General features: G+C 47.0%; 1 protein-coding gene and 1 long non-coding RNA gene across 2 annotated transcripts in view; one reads left to right on the forward strand and one right to left on the reverse strand.

Annotated features, from left to right (window-relative positions):
• The window catches only part of ASAP2 (ArfGAP with SH3 domain, ankyrin repeat and PH domain 2), a 160,717-nt gene that overhangs the window by 45,830 nt on the left and 97,387 nt on the right, over nt 1–17,500 (forward strand). Inside the window, 1 exon segment of the mRNA XM_070379081.1 lies at nt 1,463–1,535. Within this exon segment, the coding sequence (XP_070235182.1) occupies nt 1,463–1,535 (73 nt within the window).
• On the reverse strand, nt 12,839–15,628 carry LOC138989960 (uncharacterized). Its single transcript, XR_011466149.1, has 2 exons — nt 15,524–15,628; nt 12,839–13,529 (listed from the first exon to the last, which is right to left on the reverse strand). It is a non-coding gene; the product is annotated as an uncharacterized lncRNA (long non-coding RNA).

Raw genomic sequence — 17,500 nt, forward strand, 5'->3', positions numbered from 1 at the left:
CCGTGTTCTCTGACACATCATTGTCCAAGCTTCAGGAAGTAGGGTTTCTGACACAGCCCTGAGCAGACCCTGTCTTCTTGCTGGCCCTGGGAACCCTGGGAGTCGGTGCATGTGTGGGCAGTAAAAATTGATGAGATTTTGTGAGAAAGATAGTTCAGTAGTGATGTTCATTTTTATTTGCTGTTTCCAAATCTCTTTTTATATCTCAAGGGAAAGTCAGGAATGGATTAGAGATGACCTCCTAGGAAAATAAAAGCTAATTCTCTATAATTATGTTTACTGTCCCTACCTACTCTTTCCTACAAAATATTGGAAAACAATGCTTTTTTATTGCATTCTTTCTTTGTATTTAACCACTCTGTCAAATATCTGATGCCTTGGGATCATTTTTCTGTTTAAAATTGTCAGCAGCAGTCACATCTGTTTTTAGCATCCAGCAAAAAATAGTCATTGCTGCGTTAGAACTAGGACTTAAGAAGCAGGTATTGAAAAGGGCTTCCCCGGTGGCTCAGTGGTAAAGAATCCACCTGCCAAGCAGGAGATGTGGATTCTCCGTCCCTGGATCAGGAAGATCCCCTGGAGAAAGGGAATGGCTACCCACTCCAGTATTCATGCCTGAAGAATCCTATGGACAGAGGAGCCTGGTGGGCTACAGTTCATGGGGTCTCAATAGTCGGACACGACTGAGCAACTGAGCTCACGTTGAAAATGGATTCAAGAGGAGATTCAGGAAGGCTGGATGTCCAGAATCTGTCTCTCTGGGCAGAGGTGTGCTCTGTGTAAGATGATCTGTCGTTGTACTTTTTGGATCAAACTCAAAATGAGTAACAAGTACTGTTATTGATTATCTGTTGTACACCAGATATTAGCTGGCTACTTCCCTGCAGGTGTGCCTTGAGTCTTCACGAAAGTCCTGTGTTTGGTGTCCCTGTCCCAGTGTACAAATGCTTTTTCTCTCCCATCACAACAAAAAGTGACACCCCTTGCTCTTCTGTAGAGTTTTGTTGGGATAAAAGGACATTTTACCCCTGTGTCTTTTGTGATTAAAACTCCAGGTATGATTAGTCATTGAACAAATATTATTTGAGCCCTTACCGTGTGCTAGGCATCGTAAGAGCTGTATACACCTATGGTGTGGTGGTTGGTCCAGGCCCTGGCAGGCTGGCACGTCCCTGGGCCTGGCTGGTTCATAGGGATAAACTGAGGGTTGGTGGAAGCAGAGTTGGTCCAGGTTGACTTGCTACACCGTGGGAGGCCAGTTTCTAGCGGGCACAGCGATCAGAGACAACTCGGGTGTGGCAAGGCGGTGGCTTTTAGGGACCACCTGCCTCCCCACCGCACTGAGCCCTGGTCCCAGGGAGGTGGCCCCAGACCGGCCTCCTCGTGGCTCTCGTATGGCTGTTCTCTGTAGCTGTGATCTAAGCTCAAGCGTGTGTTAATGAGTACATTCTCTGTATTTTAGGCCTTGGACGTGGACCGGATGGTTCTCTACAAAATGAAGAAATCCGTGAAAGCAATAAATATCTCTGGGCTGGGTGAGTATGCATTCTTTTCTAGTTTTCTTTGTGGACAATTTTGTATTCGCAGTCCTCATATCATAATGTTAATTACCGTGAGTGAATAATCAACCAGACTTCTTTTTCTGGGTGTGCAAATTAGAGAGGTGAGTTGGGATGTGTCATTCTTAGGCGCGCGTGTGTTTCTTGTCTTCTGAAGTGCAGTTGAGTTTGCTGTGATCACCCTGTGTGAACAGCTTTGTCAGACTGGTTGGCGGGTGGACTCACTTCTGCCTCTGTTGTTTGGTTTGTGCTGCTTGTTAATTATGCCAGATACCCTTTCCATTTTCTCTCTTACCTGTCTTATCTGGAAAGAAAATAAAAAAGCATAATCAACTAATTTGATTGTAGTAATATTTGATCTAGGCTTTATTATATGTTAAAAACAAACATGGAACTTTTGACCTAAAAATGATGGGCTGCACGTATGTGGTGGGTCTGCTCCCTGGACAGGACCTTACAAGTGATAGAAAATGTTTTTTAAGTCTTTAAGTGACTGTGAAGTTTGACTCAGAAAGAAGATGGCAGCCTCGGGGGACCAGCAGTTGTGAGGAATCCTGAGGAGGTTGGAGCAGGAATGATGGCGGGCGGAGAGAAGTGCTGGCTGGTAGAAGACACACACCGCTGCTGAGGGAGGCAGGTGCCCCGGGTGCCTATGGGCGGTGCCTAGGAGGGGAGGGGCCCGGGCTGCGCCCCCGGGAGCACCACGTTGTGCCCTTCACCGCCGTGGCCCCTCCTTCAGGGAGGACAGTGACTGGAGCAGAGGGCAGGGAGTGCTGCTGGTGGTGTGGCGTCAGGAGGAGGGCTGTGAGACCTTCTGGAAGTGCAGGTCCCACGTGACATCCCCGCCCCCCCAGCTCAAATGCAGGTGACCCACGCAGGTCCCATGTAACAGCCCCATCCCCCAGTTCAAATGCAGGTGACCCTCACAGGTTCCACATAACAGCCCCATCCCCGAGCCCAAATGCAGGTGACCCTTGCACGATGCTGGTTTGAGCTGCGCAGGTCCACCTACACGGCGATATTTTTCAGTAGCAGATTCGAATAAGGTCCATGGTTGGTTGAATTTGAGGATATGAAGGAACCACAGGTATAGAGGGCTGGCTATAAATTATACCCTGATTAATCCCCGCCTTATTCAAGAGTCACCTGTAAAACAGACTCAGAGAACAAACCAGAGGGGGCAGACGGGGGAAAGAGGCAGGGAGTTCGGGATGGACGTGTACACACTGCCATAAAGACATTAAAAAAGAGTCCCCTGTCATGTGAGCACAATTCTATTAGCTGCTCTGTCTCTCGTCCAGGGAGGGCTGTGCAGACCAAGACAGTGAAGAATAGTAGATTTCAGCTACAAAGATGATACTGCAGTTGAGAATAGCCAAGTATATTTAGGAACAGATTTAACAAAAGATACGTAAGAAACTGACATTGAAAACTACAAAACGCTGCTGACAGAAACTAGAGAAGACCTAAATAAATGAAGAGGTATATGGTGTGTGTGGGGGTTGGAAGACAATATTGTGAAGATGTCATTGCTTCTCAAATTGATGTTACTATTCAACACAATCCTAATCAAAATGTCAGCAGGGGAACTGACAAGCTGATTCTAAAAGTTAACAAATGCAGCCAAAACAGCCGAATATCTACATGGAACAAGGGAGCCACGACCCTCTCCCATCCCTTACACAAAATATTAATTTGAAATGGATCACAGATTTAAGTATAAAAGCTAAACCTACAAAACTTCTTGAAGAACACAGGAGGATATCTTTGCCCCCTGGAGTAGGCAAAAGTGTCTTGGGTAGGGCAAAGAAAGCTATAAACAAAGAAGAAAAAAAATGGGTAGACTTCATCAAAATGAAAATCTAACTTAGATAGTATCAAGAATAGCCTAACAGTTGAAGAGAAGTTGAAAATCTCATACTTGAAGAAACAGATTTAATAAGGCAATCAAAGCAAGGCTTTTCAGTAAGAATGAATGATTTGGATTCTTCAAGGGGCTAGGGAGGTTATTAAATTATTGAAATGGGCAAGTACTAGTGAAAAAGAACCGGTAAAAGGCTTGGAGATTTTTTTTTTTTAAGCAACTTGTTGAAATGAAAACTAAGATTTGATAAATGGCAAGCTACACACATAGGAAGACGGAATGAGTGGGGCCCCATGTTATGCGAACACAAGGAGCTGATGGACACTGAAATAGAAATTAAGAGCCAATGAGAATAAATTCAAAAGAGTCAATATTAGCATCCACCTTAAAGGAGCTCCAGAAGAGGGAAAAGAGAGTAGAAAGGGGGGAGTTTTTTTTAACTGATAGCTGAAAAAGAGTCCCTGGAACTAAAGAAAATTTCCGATCTCAGATTTAGAGAGTCCACTAAATTCTCAGGGAAACAAGTTTTATGTAAATGTGTGTGTACTAATATCCACATGTACATATATGTATGGGTGGATATGTGTGCATATCTCAAGACTTGTCCTCCTGTTGTGACATCAAGGATAAAGAGAAAATTAAAAATTTACCAAGATGGGGACAAAAGCTTATCCATAGGAGAAAATATTTGTTGAGGAAAATAGGCTAAAAATGAATGTTGCAGAGTTTTTACTTTATAGATATTTCTCCTCCCTTTACTTTGCATACTTTATGTGTTGTAATTATATTGATGTTAAGATGATTAGACAGGTGTTAATTGTTTACGACAAGTCCCACATGCATGTGAAATAAGTTTAGGAAAGCCAAGAAGAGCTGGGAGCTAAGTTCCCCACTGAGCTGGTCCCCCACTAAACTGGAAAGCTTTTTGGGCCTGGAGTTTGTAGCACGGGGCTGCTGTGCCCTGGAGTAAGCACTTAGCGTCTTTTAGCCCTGGCTTCCTTGTCTCTGAAATAGTGCATTTAGGTTAGGATGCGGATCAGTGGTTCTCAGCCGGAGTGATTTGCCACCATCAACACAACACACACACACACTGACAACTGAAGAATGTGTGTGTGTGTGTTTCGTGCATGCACACTCGCTATTGGTACCTAATGTTAGAGGCCAGGGATGCTGATGAAGGTCTTGTGACACACAGGACAGCCCCCAGCAAAGAATTATCTGGTCCCAGATGTCAGTAACGCAAGCTTGAGAAACCCCCGTCTAGATCCTCACAGTCCTCTGCAGCTCTCTTTTGAAATTTATTTTATTGAAGTATAGTTGATGAACAATGTTGTGTTAAATTCTATGCAGCAAAGTGATTCAGGTGTACATATATACACATTCTTCTCCGTGCTTTTTCCATTATGGTTTATCACAGGATACTGAATGTAGTTTTCCCTGTGCTATACACAGTGGGACCTTGTTGTTTATCCTCGACAGCTTTTTAAAAAAAGCAACAAAAGAAAAACAAAACCACCACCATGCTTAGCTTGCCAATACGTAGGTGTTACCTGACTACCTGACAACCGCTGATTTTATGAAAGAAGGAAGTGGGGTTTTCAGTGACTAACACCTAGCTGGAAGTAAACATGTCGGGAAATTTTTATTAATTTTTTTTCCATAAACGTCAAAGACAAGAGTATAAAGCTTCTTCCACTTACTAGAGCCCTGACATTTGCTGAAACAGGGGTTTTTCAATACCCGAAAAGGTAGTCACCCCCCAAAAAAAGCAATTTTCCTGGTTAAAGTGGGGGGTAGACAGAATGATGATCGTCTTATGTTTTCGAACGTTTCTGTGTACCTTGGTGTTCTATACCTTTATACTCTTTGCAACACATGGTCCTCGTTTACAAAGAGGACGCTGAGGGCAAAGGCTGCAGGCGTTCTCTGGATGCTTCTGGCGCTCAGCCTCCTGCTGGCAGGGCTGTGATCAGTGGCCGCTCTGCTGCACGGCTGCCACTGTTGACCCTGGCAGGCTGTCTTCCAGATGTCAAGAAACCACTGAGAGATGGATGTCAGTTTCTTTGACAAACAGCAGATTGCAAAAAGTATCTTAGGAGATTGTTTTTTAATTGTGTTCACTTATAAACATTTGAGTTAATCATTTAAAGCTTGTGTAAAAGGGATATTTCATAGTCTGATCAGGTTCAAAAATGACCTTGAAGTCCTGCATTGAGAAGTTGTTCTGATCAGAAATAATGTGAAGTCACGTGCACACGTCTGCGTGGCCGCTGCCCGCCTCGAGGAAGGACTTCCCATGGCTCCCGAGGCCGGCCCGGGGCCCGGCAGGGCAGCTTTTCAGCAAACTAGCATTAGGAGGGGAAAGTGTGTGCACTTTGGCGTCCGGAAGCTGCCTGTATGAATTGAACACTACTGGTGGCTGATCCGCCTTTCTGACCTGTTGTGCGGAACGCATGCCTTAAACCTCATGACCTGCCCCCCCTAGAGTCATTTTCTGAAACACGCCTCGGTGATGTCGCTTCTGTGCTCACAACTCTGCAGTGTTTCTTGGTTGTCCACATTGATGTTCGTGAAGTTCCAATACTTGAGAGAAATGAGGAAGGACATGCTTCTGTGGACTCCAAACATTTTAGGGAAATTGGACCAAAGCACGGGTGACAGGTTTCTCTTCCTGCGAAACTAGCCAAAAAGGGTAACATGCTAGAGTGGATTGTGAGGGGGAACTGGTCTTAACCTTTTCCAGATTCATTTGTCTGTGAAACTGCTGCTGCCTCCCTGAACCTGCCCCCACCTCGAGCCTCAGCCCAGTCAACAGGGCAGGAGACCAGACGCAGTCCCAGCTCCTGGCAGCCCCTAGACCCTAGACATCTGTGCAGAGTCCCTCCCACCTCTCCACACCCTTCTTGGTGCACACGCAGCTCCATGTGTGCCCAGGTGCCACACTTTGTGTCCTCTTTCCCCGGCACACGCTCTTCCATCTGCTTGAAATGGCATTTTGCCACTTGGTTGGAAGGGAAACTGAGACTTCAGGAGGTTGAGGCGTTTGCCTGGAATTTTGACACCGTATTCTGGGCACCAGCCTGGTCTTTCTGAAGCACCGCACAGAGCAGGCTGACCGTCAGCCTGACTTTGCAGGGGGGGGCCTCTATTTTTGTTGCCTTTTACCCATCTTTACATCATGCCAAGTTTGAGTTATTATAAGGCTGTGAGTCTGAATTTTTTTTTTTTTTAAGCCAGAGTACTGATCCTGGAATCTTTATTTCAGAGCAAATGTTGTCTCCTTCAAAACAGTCACCCGAGGAAACCCTGTACCTCCTCATGTGAGCTGCTGACATAGTTCACAGCATTTTGAATCTCTTCTCTAGCACATTTTCTTGATTATATTTAGTAGGGGGATTTAAGGATAGATTAAACCGTTTTAGAAATAGATGTCAGAAGTAAGCCAGGCAGATTCAGTAAGGGTTTGAGCTGCTGGCGACGATTCGGTTAGGAGCGTTGTAACTACCGTCCTTCTGGCTCTGAAGACAGTTCCAGGAGGAGTCATCATAGTGGTTTGATCATCCTTCTTGTTGTTCAGTCACTAAGCCCTGTCCAACTCTTTGGGACCCCATGAACTGCAGCACACCAGGCTTCCCTGTCTCCCGGAGTCTGCTCAAATTCATGTCCATTGAGTTGATGATGTCATCCAAACATCTCATCCTCTGTCATCCCCTTCTCCTCCTGCCCTCAATCTTTCCCAGCATCAGGGTCTTTTCCAGCGAGTCAGCTCTTTGCATCAGGTGGCCAAAGTATTGGAACTTGAGCGTCTATCCTTCCAATGAATACTCAGAGTTGATTTCCTTAGGCAGGTAGGAATAACGCTCATTTTATGCACTATTAGAAGAACAGTGAAGATTATTTAGTATTTATGCCTCACACTGCCGTATACTTTTTTCTGTCTCATGTTCCTTAATTTATGTGCCAGAGGGACTTCTCTGCCAAGTCTCATGGTTGGAGGTGGGTTGGCCCCATCCGACCTGAGGGCTCTCCCAGGCTGGCCAGTGCCTCTTGCTGCAGGAGCGTGTCACCTCTGTGTCTGTGTCCTAAGTGGCTCTGCTCCTGGTCTGTCCACACGCTCTCCTGTCCCAGGCCTGCCCAGCCTTCCCCATCCAGCCAGGACCTGACACGGTACTGGCCTCCTTTCACTCTCTTGTAGTAGTGTCCCGTGGCCACTGTAATTACCACAGGGTGCCTTAAAATGACAATGATTTATCTTCCAGCTCTGGAGATCAGGAGTCCAAGCTGATCTCACCAGGCTGAAATCACAGTGTGAGCTGGCTTCCTTCCCGGAGGCAGGGAGGTTTCCCTACCCTTTCCGGCTTCTAGAGGCCCCTGCGTTCCTCTACTCAAGGCCCCCTTCCATCTTCAGAGCCAGCCACGGCTGGTGCAGGCTTTCTCATGCTCCATCACTGTCTTCCTCTGCCCGGGGCTGCCATAACAGTGCCACTGGCTGGGGGGCTTAAACCTCAGACATTTGTCTCACAATTCTGGAGCCTGGAAGGCCAAGGTCAGGGCTCCGGTGTGCTCATGTTCTTGTGAAGGCTCCCTTCCTGGCTTGCAGACGGTCATCTCCGCACATGGTAGAGAGCGAGATGGAGAGTGTAGGCGTCCTAGAGCTGGTGGGCTCTCTGGTGTCTCTTTTTATTAGTGTGAGGACACTAATCCCATCTTGAGGCCCTGTCCCCCTGATCACATCTAAACCTAATCACTTCCCAAAGGACTGGCCCCCAAGTATCATCAAACTGGGGGTTCTGGCTTTGGGGGTGGGGGAGTGGCTCACGGCTCAGGCCCCAGCAACACTGCCTCTTCCCTCGTCCCATGGTTACGTCGGGGGAGCCCCCCGGGATAATCCCAGATAAGCCTCCCGGCTCAGCTGAGCTGATTAACAACTCAAATTCCATCTGCAACCTCAGATGGCAGCACACCCTACCGTCCCCCCTCCAGGGATTAGGAGGTGGATGTCTTTGTGGGGGAGGAGACAGCGTTCTGCTGACCACACTTCCCCTCTGAATTTTGAGTTTTGAGGTCAAAACTGAAAGAGACTCTAATATGCAGACTCTGTTCACTCTTTAAATCTTGCTCTTTATTGTTCCCTAAGAGTTTTATGTCTCTTGGTCTTTGCCCTCCAATTAGATGACAAGCCCTGAGGTCCGTGACCCATTCTGAGAGGCAGTGTGATTTAATGGGTATCAGAATCCTGAAGGCTAAGTGGGTGGTGCTGCTCAGAAAGTCACTGGGGAGTGTCATTTACTATTCTGAGCCTCAGTTGCTGCACTTGTAAAATGAGAATGTTAATATTTCACAGGCCTGTTAGTGACAGCGAGCTGAGATAACATGGAAAAGTGAGAGACGTGATTCTGGACATACAGTGAGGCAGGTGCAAATGTACTTCTTGTGTGTTCCTTGCAGTGGCCGGCATGGAGGCTGGCAGATACACAGTGCGTGCTGGTAATACTCATTTGTATATTGTTATGTTTCTCCTGTAGGTTCTCACAGTGTCCTCTTAGCGCAGGAGAGATAAACTTATAATCCTACTTTTCTAAAATCCTTTTTTAAAATTGGAGTATCGTTGCTTTACATCCCGTATCAGTTTCTGCTGTACAGCAGAGTGACTGGGAAATTTAGATCGACAGACAGCTTCCTTGAAGTGAACGTAGATTTAATTAATAAGGGTTCCCGAGGTGGCTCAGGTGGTAAAGAATCTGCCCACCACATAGGAGACCTGGGTCATATGTATACATATATCCCCACTTTTTTGGATTTCCTTCCCATTTAGGTCACTGCAGAGGACTGAGTAGAGTTTAAGCTTGCAATTTTAGCTGTAAACAGGATGTATATAGATTTGTGTATGAAGAAGGGGAGGCAGTCGAGATGTCTCGGAGCAACCAGCTGTGCTATTTACAGCCTATGAGCAAAGAATGGTTTTTAGCACCTGAGTGCATATCTACCCAGTAACCTCAGGATTGCCTCTTGGCCTGTAAAAGCTTTTAATATTTCTCTCTGGCTTTTAGGAAAAGTTTGCTGACCCTTGTCTCAGAGCAGTGGTTCTGACATGTGAGAGTGCCCCAGAACCCCTTGCAGGTCTTGTCAAAACCCAGGCTGCTGGTCTCTGCCTTCAGGAGCTTCTGGCTCAGTCAGTCCAGGATGGGGCCTGAGTATGTTCCACATGAATGAGTTCCCAGGTGATGCTGAAGCTGCTAGTCTTGAGAATACACCCCACCCCCACTTTAAACATTGGACCATGCCCCCATATATGCAAAACAATAATTTTCTCGCACAATAACAAGTATATTATGTTTGCTCCCAGTTTCCAAAAGGATATCAACACAGCTAGATGTTGTTTCTCTAGATTGTCTTGTGTACAGGTTTACAAAAGCAGTTACTATGATGATTTGTTGAGAAACTGTTTCCACAGTAATTTTTCCCACCTAAAATAGACTGCTGTCTGACCTCTTAAAAAAAACCCAACAGTTCATATTTATTCTAATCCTTTCTTAGTCTAGACTTTTCGCAATCTCTTTCTCAGCTCTTAGGTGCTTTCCCCCCCGCCGGGAAGTCGATGCCAACATTTTTCAGCTGTTTGACATATCAGTGGGTGGAAAATTCATCTTTATCGAAAAGGAAGCAACAGAAGATTTTCATTTTCACTTCTCTAGAATTCCTCTAGCTTAAAAGTTTGGAGCTATTTTTACCGAGAGTGAGATATTCCTTCTTTACCCTTAGTCTGAATATCCTAGAGAAATTGGCACATCCTTGAAGTAAAAAGTACAAAGAAAGAAATGCTAATTTTTCTTGAGACCCTTATTATCTACTACCTACAAAATAAAATGAGTTCAACTTTGTTTCTCTCTGTTATTTGCAATGCTAAAAAGAATGTGGCTGTTAACACAGAGAATTATTTTTATTACCATATCATAATTAGGATAGAACGATTCAAAAATATATGTAATTATTTAGGTAGTGAAGTGTAATGTGCATTAAGCAGGTAGTATATCTGGCATGATTTTCCACCTGTTACATGAGAAAATAAGTTATAATCCTCAGTGTTTGTCAAGAATAAGGTGAAACTGGTATTTTGTTACTTTGTTGTGGCATTGAGAACTGGAGCCTGGAGTTTTTAGAAAGAAATTTGGCCATGCATATCAAGAAAAAAGGGAAGCACTGATTCATTGGAAAAGACTCTGATACTGCGAAAGATTGAAGGCAAAAGGAGAGAAGGGCAGCAGAGGATGAGATGGTTAAATAGCATCAGTGAGTCAGTGGACATGAGTTTGAGCAAACTCCAGGAGATAGTGAAGGACAGGGAAGCCTGGTGTGCTGCAGTCCATGGAGTCGCAAAGAGTCAGATGCAACTTCATGACTGAACAACAACTACATCAAGAAAAATAAAATCATTTTTGGGGAAAGGCACAAAGATGCTACTTGCATTACTTATCAACGTGAAAACCTGAAAGCCTCCTATAACTAAGTCAGAATATAGCTCCTTGATTGAATAATGGTTATATAGCAACATGAAGAAAAATGCTTATGGTGAAACTTTCAGACAATAAAACTGAGACTACAAAATATGTGTATACCATTATCTGTGATTTAAAAAAGAATAGATTGTAATCCATGATGATAAAGCAAAGAAAGTACATCTGTTGAAGCACTTTTATAAATTTAAGAATGGAAACAATAATAATAATAATAATCTGACACTCATATAAAGTGTCGTTTATAGGCCAAACCCTCTTCTGAATAAATACATTGAGTCCTCACGCTGTGAGTTATGTAATTCCATTGTAGATGAGGTCCCTGAGCCGTAGAGGAGTGACTGACCCGGGGCTGTCCAGCTGGCAGTTAGAGGAACTGAGATTCAAAACCAGGTCTGCTTCCCAGGCTCTCCTGTGACCATGGCAACCTAGAGACACTGCCTGGGGCACAGGGGTGATGGGGTGCCAGCGGGGAAACACTGGGCAGTAATGCCGTGGGGGCGTCCTAGACCTCATCCGGCTGAGCCGGAGCGGCTCTGATGAAAAACCTCCCGGTGGTCTGGTTGGTCACACGTTCACTGTGAGCCTGCATGTGACCGGTGTGCCAGAGGTGAGCACAAGTGACCTTCGGGAAGTGTGTAGGTAGTGGCCCCACTACCTGCTGTTGTTAGAGCAGCTTTCTAAGAGGAGACCCACATGAGTGCCGGAACCCCGTGGCGGTGGCGGGGGACGTGGGAAGGCCCTGGGATGTCTTCACTTGCAGGGGGGTGGGGGTGAGCAGAGGGTGCATCTGAAGGCTTTCTTAGAATGAGGAAGTGAGAGGATTCCCTGCCCCTCTCTCTGGGGTAGTTTCAAGATAGCAGGTTTTGACTCAGGTCTGAGGGAGAAGTTAGCTGGGGGATCAGCCCCGGGGTGAGCTGGTCGTCGAAAGGGCTCCAGCAGAAAGAGGACTGGCGGGTAGCCTGGTGTCTCTAGGGCAGTTTAAGGGGGAGCTGGAGTCGTGGACTCGAAGACTTTGAGGTGTCTTCCAGGGACAAGGCTCTGAGCTCCTAGTTGTCTCTTCTCTGCTGGTTAAAAACAGTGACTGGAACTTAGATGGCTAATTTGTGGAATCCCAGCAACTGTGATCAACATATTAATCATGGAAGGATAGCGCATCTGAAGGAAGGCTAAGATCTGTGACTTAATGTCCCAAGTATTAACATGAATCATGTGTGGTTTGTACGTAATCAGGTATGATCACACATAATTAAATATGATTAACATGGTCATATTTTGGGGGTAGGGCATTTATGCTGGTCTAGGCTAGGGCTTTTTTACCTGGTGTGTTGGGTCTGTGGACAGGCCTAAAGGGTCCATGCATCCCAAAATCTGTATGAAAAATTATGTCAGGATACCTTTTCCTGAAGAGAGAATCTACAACGTTCTACTGATTTTTATTGTACATCATCCAGTCCCTTGGACTGCAAGGAGATCAAACCCATCAGTCCTAAAGGCAATCAACCCTGAATATTCAGTGGAAAGAACTGAAGCTGAAGCTCCAATACTTTGGCCACCTGATGCGAAGAGCCAACTCATTAAAAAAGACCCTGAGGCTGGGAAAGATTGAGGGCAGGAGGAGAAGGGGACGACAGAGGATGAAATGGTTGAATGGCATCACCAACTCAATGGACATGGATGTGAACAGGCTCTGGGAGATGGTGAAGGACAGGGAAGCCCGGCATGCTGCAGTCCATGGGGTTGCAGAGTCGGACACGCAAAGAGCGACTGAACAACAACATCCAGTAGATAGGTCTCGATTTCTCACCCCCTCCGCACCTCCCCAACCCCGGGTATGCTGCTGCACCAATTTTATACAGAGGTGACTGGGGTTGTGTTCAGTTAGTTGCACAGACTCCAAGTGTCATTTTTAAATTTTTATTTAACTGTTTATTTAACTGCACCACTTATGCAGGATCGTAGTTCCTCAACCAGGAGTCAAACCGACGCTTGCACTGGACCACCAGGGAAGTCCCCCCAAGTGTCATTTTGTTGCCATTGATATAGGGCAGGATCAAAGAATATCAGGTGATCACAGGCAACAGTTGACACATTTTAATAGCTCGCACCGTGACCTTCTGAACTGATTATTGGCTTCCTGTGCCAGACATCCGCAGCGGTGACATCCAAAGGTCTCCATAAGTCAGAGGGGACACCCCAGGGAAGTCTTGATGGAAGTGAGTTCCGTGTGAAGTTTTGAAAGTAGGAGGGGCCCAGTGTGTTGCAGAGAGCAGAGGACATGGTGAGACCTAGGGGCGAGGCCGTCTTTCCAGATGCCTGTGCGCCTGGCTTGAGCGGGACCCAGAGGGCTTGTGAGAGAGGACAGGAGTTCTCACCAGCCCTCCTGGTGGCAGGTGCTTGCGTCTCATGAGGGACGATGCAGGTACTCAGGCCAGCTTGCAGAGGCTGTGTCTGTCATGTCAGCTGGCCCAGGAGAAGCTGGTCCAGAAAGACGGATTCTGGTCATCTCAGAGGCACAGAGAGCCAGGGTCAGTGAGCTGTTGTATCTGGCATTTCAGATTTCTCTCTTTTATTTATTCCTTGCATTGTTGTCTGATGATAAAGATAATATGAGCTTAGTTTAGAGCATTTTAAAAAATCCAGAAAAGCAGTGGATCAAAGTCAGGGTCCAGTGCATGCCCGCCTCTCTGAGATGGGAGGGGCTGGGCTGTACTCCTAGTCTGAGGTTCCCAGGCTGTGACTCTGGCCAAACAGAATTGCCACCTGGCCCCGCAGACTGTCTCCTCCAAGAAATGCCCTCTTGAGGAGGACACAGCGATGCACAGGAAAGCACCTGGCTTGCACCAGCTGCCAGGTACGGAGCACCTGCTCTTTTAACACCACCTTAGCATTTTGATGTTCTTTCCTTTCAGCCTTTTGCCTACGTTTTACATTTTTAAAAAATTGAGATGAAATATATAGTTCTGTGTCCTGCCTTTTTTTAGCTTGGCATTCTGTCCCGACCATATTCCTACATCATGATGTTGAAAGCTTACATAATATTCCATTTTATAAGAGATACTCTTAACCATTTCCATATCGTTTGAGCTTCATGCAGTTTCAGCTTATCAGTGGTTCCCTATATATATCTCTAAGCACTGGATTATTTCTTTGGGATAAATTTCTAGAAATAAGAGGGAATGACAGACAACAACGTTTGAAAAACTTTTCATGCAGATTACCAAATTGTGAATGGAAAGATTGTTATCTGGGATGACTCCAGAAATAAACGTTCTAAAAATGGTTTTCTCCCATGGGGTGTTCACAGGGTTGAGATTCTGTTAGGCAGAGAGGATTATCTTTGACTCCGGGAAACTGCTTTCCCATGTGCTGTTTGCCGAGAGTCAGATCTGGAACCAGGGATGTGCAGGGCCCACGGCCTGAGGGCAAGTGGCCCGGCCTCCTTGCCATTGAGTTGTGCAGGTTCTCCTGATGACACAGTTGTGGCTCATATTTGAATGTTAATCATCCTCTAGGTAGGGTTTTTAAAAAGCTGTGACTGTAGAGAATGTATTTCTCTCCCTTGGTGCACCCTTGGTGGAGCTGTCTGCATGGATGCTGGGTGTGTGCAGTATCTGCTTGGATTTGCTTCCGCCTGACCCGTGAGTGGCTGGTGGGCTGGAGGGTCCCAGTCAAGGGGAGCACCAATGGGCTGCCTTCCCCCACCCCCACCCACACCCCCGTTTCTCTCTAGTCAGGGCTTTTGGAACTTTGGGTCACTGGTGCATGTGCTTGGCCTGGAGGATTGTAGCACATGCCTGTGTTAGCCTAGAGCTGGGAATAGTGACTGTGTGACGAGCAAGTGAAGAAACGTTTCCCCGCATGCTTGGGGGGACTTGGGAGGACTGGGCACTGGGAAAGCTGAGTTCTAGTTCTCTAGCTGCATCAAACTACCTTGTGTGAAGCTGAGCAAGTCAGTGCCCTCCCTGAGTTTTGGTGTCCTTGTCTGTGCAGAGGGAGTCTCTGTCCTGGTTTCTTTTCAGGATCCTCCAGACTGTCAAGACCCCAGGAATGGCTGTGGGTGGGTGGGACAGTGAGGCCAGTGCTCTCCTGAGATGGCCTTGCGTCAGGAGCTGGATGCTGGCGGGCACTTGCAGACTGGGACAGTGGTCACAGCCTCTGCACACACGGGACCCTTCGGCCATTCCCCTGGGGTCAGTCAGTACCTTCCTGTTCCTGCTCGCCTCTCTTTGGTAGCACCAGGCGGGCGGTTGGCTTCCCCGACATGCTGTGGTCCATCCAGTGGGAGTAAAAAGGCTGCCCTTTTTCCTTTTGGATCCAACATTTTGCTTGAACGGCATGCACTGGGCCTCTTCCTCGTATCAGTTTTTAAACTGACATAATCAAGTAAACTAAAAGGCACCCAGCAAGGCCCGGTCTTCACCCCTGGACGCACTATGTGCACCTGTCCGCTGGCCTCACGGCAGCTCTTCCTGCAAGAGTCTCTGATTGCACCCCCTTTGACGGATTGGTGGAGGGTCTGACCTTGGTGCAGTGAGGTGGGGGAAATGGGAGGGCGGCCGGCCAGGGGAGAACTGGGGTCTCACCTGCTGTGGTCTCAGGGATTCACATTCTCATCCTCTCAAGCCCGTCCCGCGTCGGAGTTTCTTGGCCCTGGATCATGAATGAGAACCAGTGAAGATGCAGCTGAGCAAGGAGGAGGTGGGGAGTGAGCTCTTCTGAGAGGGACAGCCTTCACAGTGCTCTAAATAGGAGATGAGAGACCCGGGTTGGGCTCTTTCCAGAAACTTGATTCCCAAGCCATTTATTTTAGGTTCCTATTTTAAATTTAGTTTTGGCAAAAGAAAAATAAAGCAGCTCAATGACTTTCTCTAGTAGGAACATCTCAAACTTTGGGTGATGTGGACCAGTAGGCTAGACAGACAATACATTATGTGTGAAGAGTTTACCGTCCTGATGGTGGGCACCAGGCCCAGCTGTTTCAGGGAGACGCCTGCATGGGCTGTGGTCATTTTTCAGGAAGCTTTTCAAGTGTGTTTGCAAGAAGAGAAATTGGTCTTAAAAACCTCACCTCGATCAGTGTGTGAAGAGGTTCCTGTTGACCTAAGCTGGGACAGTTTTGCACATCAAAAGACAGTGATTGCAGTGGATCAGAACGCTTGAAGTATAAATACATGAGGTGATGGTGACAGTGATGGTCCAGAACGCTCATTAATCACCATCGGGGTTGCTGGGATCAGTGCATTATTTTGAAGGTTGAAAAGGGAAAGAATTTTTATGAAAAAAAGTGACCTATACCAGGTGGTCAGTTAAAAGGCCCAGAAGGAGGAATGAGAGGAAGTGCGTCTGTCCTTCCTGGCCTTGCTGGCTGTTTGTCCTCTGTGCCGGGTTGGTTGACTACCCCTGGAGAGAAGGCAGCATCCTTTCTCCCAAGGTTGTCCCAGGCTGGGGGCAGCCTGCATGAATAGAGGATGGACTTGACCCCTGACCCACCTTCTTGTGTGATCTCGGGCAGATCATATAGACCCTCTGAACCCTACTTCACTCAGCAGATAACAAGGGATGCTGCAGCTGGTACCATGTAGTGTCATTAGGTTTAATTGAATGAAAGGCTTGTGCGCCACTTAACTGCCTTGACTGAAAACTGACACCCCCTCTCCCTGCTCACCCAGAGCAGCTGTGAGGGTCCAAGTGTGTTGTGAAGGCAGCACGTGGCTCCCGAGGTGACTGTAGCCTCCGAGTTCCTGTCTGACTCAATGGGGGCAGGGGTGGGGGGTGGCGATAGTGACATCAGCCCCAGACAGCTGCTGGTGGCCGCCACACCCTTACAGAACCACACGGAATTGCCCACGTCTTGACCGCCAGTTTTTAAATAGTTACAAAACGGTGTGTGGTTTGAAAGGACCTGCCCCTCACTGTTGGCCGTGTGTTCTAGAATTATAGGGCAAAGGAGGAGTAGCCGATCTGCCTCTGAAATGGAATTTAAAAAATATAAAACTTGCATGCCTTTGGCTTTGGCAAGGTAAGCTATTTTTAGAATGGCCCGCACAGCAGGGAGACCTCAAATGGGCTTTGGGGTCAGGCAGACTTGGGTTTTGCACCCCAGCTCAGCCACTTTCTGCCCTGCTTCCGTGGACAGTTTCCTCTCAGTGTTGTGAGAAGTCATGCATTCACGTGTAGGTTGTTGTGAGATCTGGAAGAACTGTGGACGTTGTCTGTGCTCAATGTGGATGACATCTGTGCTGCTCTTCACCGTTGTCACGGCTGCTGGCGTGTGCTGGGTGTGGGTGAGCGGGATCCTCCCCTCATTCTTTGATTCTTACCTTCTCCTTGCGAGTGTCTCACAGCAGGTCTTTGTCCTTCACGTGGCCCTGCCTGTAGCCCCGTGAGAGTAAATGCATGTGTTCCCAGGTCATCTGTGTTTACTAGGAGGTACAGACTCCAAGGTCTGGACCTGCTAAGGGCTCTTCCAGCTTTACCGCCTGTTCAGCACAGGGTGGGCTGTGTGTGTGTGTGTGTGTGTGTGTGTGTGTGTGTGTGTGTTTGCTGAGTATAGTCTCAGA

The sequence above is a fragment of the Bos mutus genome, chromosome 11 (genome assembly GCF_027580195.1).
Source record: "Bos mutus isolate GX-2022 chromosome 11, NWIPB_WYAK_1.1, whole genome shotgun sequence".
Taxonomy (NCBI): Eukaryota; Metazoa; Chordata; class Mammalia; order Artiodactyla; family Bovidae; genus Bos; species Bos mutus.